Source organism: Danio aesculapii, chromosome 9 (genome assembly GCF_903798145.1).
Source record: "Danio aesculapii chromosome 9, fDanAes4.1, whole genome shotgun sequence".
NCBI lineage: Eukaryota > Metazoa > Chordata > Actinopteri > Cypriniformes > Danionidae > Danio > Danio aesculapii.
Genome location: NC_079443.1, coordinates 943,977 through 950,746, shown reverse-complemented (window position 1 = coordinate 950,746; position 6,770 = coordinate 943,977). Strand labels below are relative to the sequence as shown.

General features: G+C 37.9%; 1 protein-coding gene across 1 annotated transcript; it reads right to left on the bottom strand.

Moving 5' to 3' along the window:
- Positions 1-350: 350 nt before the first annotated feature.
- tmem37 (transmembrane protein 37) lies at positions 351-5,150 on the bottom strand. Its single transcript, XM_056465876.1, has 2 exons — positions 5,048-5,150; positions 351-2,725 (listed from the first exon to the last, which is right to left on the bottom strand). Exons 1-2 carry the CDS (start codon positions 5,066-5,068, stop codon positions 2,111-2,113), a joined length of 636 nt encoding a protein of 211 aa, XP_056321851.1. The 5' UTR covers positions 5,069-5,150; the 3' UTR covers positions 351-2,110.
- Positions 5,151-6,770: the final 1,620 nt, after the last annotated feature.

Genomic DNA, 6,770 nt, shown 5'->3' with positions numbered 1-6,770 from the left:
GTACTATATGGTAGTATTGACAACTTCTGACAGTGCAAACAGAAATAATTGTGTACTGAAGTCTACTGAACCAAACCATAGCACTCAGTGGAAACGAGCTATGAAAAATAGGTTCTAGTAAAACAAAAATAGATATGGTATCATTTATAGATTAAATGTTAAAGTGGCTTATCAAATGCAGCTTGTACACAGGACTTTCATACTGTAGTGATGATATAATTTGCATCATTCCCACTGTCTGCAAACCCTAACATATGGAAGGTGATCAGGGCCAGAATACTTTAAATGAAAGATCTTAAAAATGAAGATTATTTTAAATTAAGATCTTTCATTTAGATTTTGATGCACAGTTTGACCATGTCAGCATGTCAATAAACATAGCAGCCAATGAATCTGCTCTGTTCAAGTGCGTATTTGCATATGCAATACTATGCTGATATATAAACTCAAACCCGAAATTATTCATACCCCTGGCAAATTCTGCCTTAAGGTTACTTTTATTTAACCACCAAGGTTTTATTTGGACCGGAAATGACCCAGGCTTCTGCCTAATGATAATCAGATGATGTACAAGAGGTGTCACTGTGGAAAAACATCAGATGATATATATATATTTATTTATTTATGAAGCATTTAATAATGGTTTTCTAACATGTATACTCCGCTCAGCATAAATGAGTACGCATTATTTTGAAAATGATTATTTTGATCCATTTCTCAGTGAATAAAGGTCATATTTTGGTGCATTTGATCAAAATTGATCAAAACATATTTAATAAACAGACATATTTATCAAAATAATATTTCAGTCACCAAACATCTTTAAACAACACATTTAAATTCATGCGAAATATTGCAAAACAATTACAAACTGCAAAAAAACGAACATTTTACATATTTTTTGCATGTTTTTTTCTTCATATTTTTGCTCTTTTTATATTTTTTCTTTAATATTTTTCCATTTTTTCCCAGTGAAACGGGCTTCACAAAATACCTAAAAAACAGGGATAATTTTTGACAAACCTTCAAAATCACTTCTCATTGATGCCAAAAAGGCAGATTAAAGGGATAGTTCATCTAAAAATGGTATTTTGGTGCACAAAATTGTTCGTGGTGCTTTGTATGATTACAGATGAACCACCGAAGACACATGGACTGTTTTAACAATGTTTTCCTGGACTTTGAGCATGAGGGAGATCTCAGATTTCATCTAAAATGTGAAAGGCTCAGGGATTGGAACAAGGTGATGGTGAGTAATTCAATGATTGAATTTACATTTGGGGGAGACTAACCCTTCAAGAGCAGAGCTGCTCAAGAGGAACCAACACCATCTAATGCAGCGTCTTCAAGTAGTAAAGCTCATAGTAAAGCAGGCTTCACGAAATACCCAACAAAAGGGGTCTATTTTTGACAATCCTTCAAATATCACTTCTCAATGATGTGAAAAACGGAGATTAAAGAAGCAGTTGACCCAAAATGAAGCTGAAATGTAGTTTTTACAGTATTTTGGTGCACATAAGTGTTCGTGGAGCATGATGATTTGAGTATGATTACAGCTGAACCGCCGAAGACACATGGACTGATATGACAATGTTTTTCTGGACTCTGAGCATCTCTGGACCCTTTCTGTGAGGGAGATCTCAGATTTAATTTTATAATATGAAAGTCTGGGGATTAGAACAGCATAGGGGTGAGTAAATATTAATTGAATTTACATTTTGGGGGGTGAACTAAACCTTCAAGAGCAGAGCTGCTCAAGAGGAACCAACGCCATCTAATGCAGCATCTTCAAGTAGGAAAGCTCATAGTAAAGCAGGCTTCACGAAATACCCCACAAAAGGAATCGTGTTTTGACAAACCTTCAAAATCACTTGTGCCCAATCCTGCTCCTGGAGATCTGTTCCTGCAGAGTTCAGCTCAACCTTGATCAAACGCACCTGTTTTCAATAACCAAGGACTCCTTCAGATCCTACTTAGATGGTTTAGTTGTTTTATTATCAGGGTTGGAGCTGAACTCTGCAGGAAGGTAGATCTTCAGGACCGAGTTTGGGCACCTCTGATCTAATTCTAATTCAGTGTCTTCAAGTTGTAAAGTTCATAGTGCAGTAGTTCACAGTTTGTCAGGATGTCCACTAGAGGGCAGAAGTGGTGGCTTAATATTCTGGATGTGCCGCGCTGCCATGCCATTGAGGAAAAACAAGAAGGTTGCAGTAAACTGGCACCAGAAGGTCAGCGTAAACCCGAGGAGTGATGCGAAAGCTCCTAATATCAGCACAAAAGTTGCGACACCTCCAGCAGCCATTATTCCTGCAAGAAGCACCAGCCGAGCCCCGAGCGTCCACCGCCTGCTGGAGTCCCTGCCATCACTCGCCTGTGACATCACTAGCAGCTCCAGTCCGAATATAGCACTGACCAGAGCTATCGTGATGACAGAACGACACGCCGCTAAGCCCATGTCCAGACCCTCCACTCCGGCCTCCTCCAGACGCCGAGTGCAGTTTGCAGATGCTGTAAAACTCTGCGGGTCCAACACCAAGCCCTGTGGCACCTCCACGGAGCAGAAATACCACAGACCGAACATGTGGCGGCCGGAGAGCAGCCAGTGACCGTCGCACACTGCCACCGATGACAGGACCACAGACACAGACGTACACAGGATAATCAGACCACGGCAGAACAAGTCTAAGAACAGAGGAGAGGACTTCACTCGCGGAACGGATCCGACCTATAGAGGAACACAGCAAGAAAACAGTTCACATCCATATCAACGTTTCACACTTTCTGAAGACTAAAAGCTACTAGTGTTTTAAATCTGACTCTTAGGGTGCTTTCACGCTTGGTTCAATTACCTGGACCGAACCCAAGTTCGATTGTCTAAAGTTTGTTGTACAGTTGGCGGTTCACTTCCATTATTTAGTACGATTGCATTCATATCAGAAGTGAATCGTACCAGAGTTGTACCTCAGACCACCTCTTTCAGGCGGACTCGGGTACGGTTTGTGGGTGCACACCCGAGTTCAGAAGACATCATTTACACTAACTAAACGTACCATACTCTGACGTCAAACAAACCAGGGTGTGGACCAAAAGTGCGGGTGTGAAAGAACCCTTAACGATGAGACTTTTATTTATGGCCACAGCCATATCACCCTGCAGCTCAAGAGCGGTTACTCACTGAAGCTAAGCAGGGCTGAGCCTGGTCAGTTCCTAGATGAGAGACCACATGGGTAATCTAGGATGCTGTTGGCAGTGGTGTTAGTGAGGCCAGCAGGAGGCTCTCAACCTGTGGTCTGTGTGAGTCCAGATGCCCCAGTAAAGTGAAGGAGACACTTTCGGATGAGGTGTTAAACTGAGCTCCTGGCTCTCTGTGGTCATTAAAAATCCCATGGCGCTTCTGGTAAAGAGCAGGGGTGTAACCCTGGTGTCCTGGCCAAATTCACTCCATCAGCCCTTATCCTTCATGGCTTCCCAATCATACCCATCCACCAAATTAGCTGTATCACTGACTACATGGACATCGGTAATCAAATTATTTGCTTTAATCTAATTAAGAGAATAATAAGACTAAGGTGTTTACATGAGTGTTACTTTCATGATCCTGTTTTACATGTTATAGCACATAATTCAATTAACGTCCGCGCTATCCACTTTTCCTCCGGAGTTTCATGCAATTTCGGGTGTTTCATTATTAATTTGTCGACTTTAACTGCAGTTTGGCACTTTTCATGCGTGCCCCCGTGACAAACGAGATACTGGATGCAACTATGAACTGCTGGAAGAGTGTTGTTTTAATGTAAGTTCATACTGCATGCTAAATGGAAGAAAAAAACCTCCACATTTCACGATGCAGGTGTCTGTGGTCTGCACTGACTCGGTAGGTGCAAAGAGTGGTAAACAGTGTGTGTGTGTGGACTATCCTGTCGCAAAACTATCCTATCCTGTTGATGTACTTCCAACTGAAACGGAATATTGAGTAGGGGGTTGGGCTTTCTTGTTGCACATAATTCTTTAATAGGAAACTAACAGTAAGACGGGCGTGGTTAAAGATATTGATATGCAGTTGCTATGGAAGCCTTAAGAGAACACCAAAACAAATGACCAGAATTTGATTAAAGATTACTAAAATACAATAAAAAATTCAGTGGATTAACTTGCACTGATTAATTATTCACCTTAAGAAGAACAATGTAAGCTAGCAAAATAAACTTTGTAAATGTTGATTCCACGCCAACTTCAAGAATGTAGAATATATGAATGATGAAAATTATGTTTTCTATGACCAGTGTTGGGGTAACATTACAAGTCACTAAAGTTATGGAATCAGATACTTATTTTAACTTGAACATGAGAGATATTGCTTTGCTTGAACAACATAACAATAGCACAGTGTAAATGTGATTACTTTACAAAGTGAGTAAACCAACTGCCTTAAAATGATGAACTATGAGCACAGATTACTTTCACTTCAAGTAATGTAAAGCATTTATTTTCATCTTCAGGAAAATAATCAAAGATACTATTTGTTTTCCTGTTATTTCACTGACGGCTTTCCTGTCTCCTGGCACAAAAACAGATTCACTAGCACTTAAAATATATAAAAACTGAAATGCAAACTCTAGATAGTATTGAACTCTTTTCATTCGTCCTACTTTTCATGCAAGGTTTGTTTGAGCGCAACTGTACAGAATCTGAATTTACAATTCTCATCAGCCTGAGGTTTATTCACTTCACTTTTCACTTGTAGCATTAAAAAAGGCCTTACATTTTTCTATATTATTTTTTATATTACAACAAGCATTATTAGACACCAGCTCAGCCCAGATCAAAAAAGTAACATTAAAATAACGTAACACGTAACTAAATGTAGGATCTTTTTTAAAGGCAAGATTATAATATACTTAAAAGTAACTCTAATATTCATTTATTGTTGTTTGCTACCATCCTGACACTATAGCTGACAATAGTAAATATTAAAAACACACACTGCCTTTCATATCAGTGAAATGAATGATTCCACTCAATAAAAATACATTATTAAAAGCATTACCCTGATTTTTATCGCCGTCATATTGATTTCGACGTGCGTTACAGTCAAACAAACCAAGGAGAAGCGAGAAGGAGAAGCCAAGACGAGTCCAGTCGAAAGTACAGTGTATGAACCACAGACTGTAAACTCGGTGTAACATTAACAGTCTTAAACCCGCCCGTCCCGTTACACACGCAGAGCACGGGGGTAAAGATTCACGTTGGCTTTCCGGTCACGGAGAGTCTCGGTAACTGGGAATCTACGTAGGAGAGGCACGAGTCAGTGTGAGGGAGTTTTAATTACATTTAAATATGCATAAAGGTTCCATGTTATTGTGATCGCCGTCAGAAAATACTTAGAATTGAATTTAACATGTTATTTGTTTCTTAGTGGACAATTGTTAAATAGATAGTATGTGGAAAGTGTTCCTTCATTAAAACAATTTTTGATATAGTAAAGTGCATTATAGGACTTTGTTAATTAATGTAGTATGGTGAACTGATAATAATAAGTAGCATACTTACTTTACTACAGTAAGTTACATACAGTCTTTACTACAGTAAACTTTGGTGTATAATATTATAGTGAAGTTATACTATATTATACTATAGTTGTAAAGAACTGTATTATTGGGTCAGTAGTTGTTGTATTGGGTCACTGTAGTTGTTGTGTCGCAAAAGCAACTGTAGAAAAAACCACAACAGATTAATTACTATAATTGTTGTGTTACCATAGCAACTGTAGAATCACCACATGAGATTAATTACTATAGTTGTTGTGTTACCATGGCAACTGTAGAATCACCACAACAGATTAATTACTATAGTTGTTGTGTTACCATAGCAACTGTAGAATCACCACATGAGATTAATTACTATAGTTGTTGTGTTACCATGGCAACTATAGAATCACCACAACAGATTAATTACTATAGTTGTTGTGTTACCATAGCAACTGGAGAATCACCACATGAGATTAATTACTATAGTTGTTGTGTTACCATAGCAACTGTAGAATCACCACAACAGATTAATTACTATAGTTGTTGTGTTACCATGGCAACTGTAGAATCACCACAACAGATTAATTACTATAGTTGTTGTGTTACCATAGCATCTGTAGAATCACCATAACAGATTAATTACTATAGCTGTTGTTGCCATAACAACTGTAGAATAACCACAACACATTACTATTGTTGTTGTGTTACCATTGCAACTGTAGAATCACCACAACAGATTAGTATAGTTGTTGTGTTACCATGGCAACTGTAGAATAACCACAAAACAGTAATTACCAATGTCAAAGCAGAACATTAGTAAAAGTTTCATCTAAAAGATATATTAAATCTATGATGTATTATACATGTGCATATGTATGTATTTGTTGCGCATATTATATATTTATTACAAACAATGAGGTAGATAATCTTACCAATACCTATATATCCCAGTCTTCCATTTGTAGATTAATGTGATTTATTTTTTCAGATTAATTCAGACCAAAATTCTTATCTAGTTATGTTTACACTTTTTAAAAAATCTCATTTGGGATTAAAGTAAAATAGTGGCTCATTGGTTCAGTCATAGCTGTAATGTGTTCATTTTTAAATGATAAAGCAATCTGTTGTTAGTATGGAGCACACACCGTGTTTCTCTTCAATGATTAAACTCTTGATTATCATTATTATTGATTTCATCACATTATTGGCCAAAGTCCATTTTGGGCGTCTGTGACCCACAAC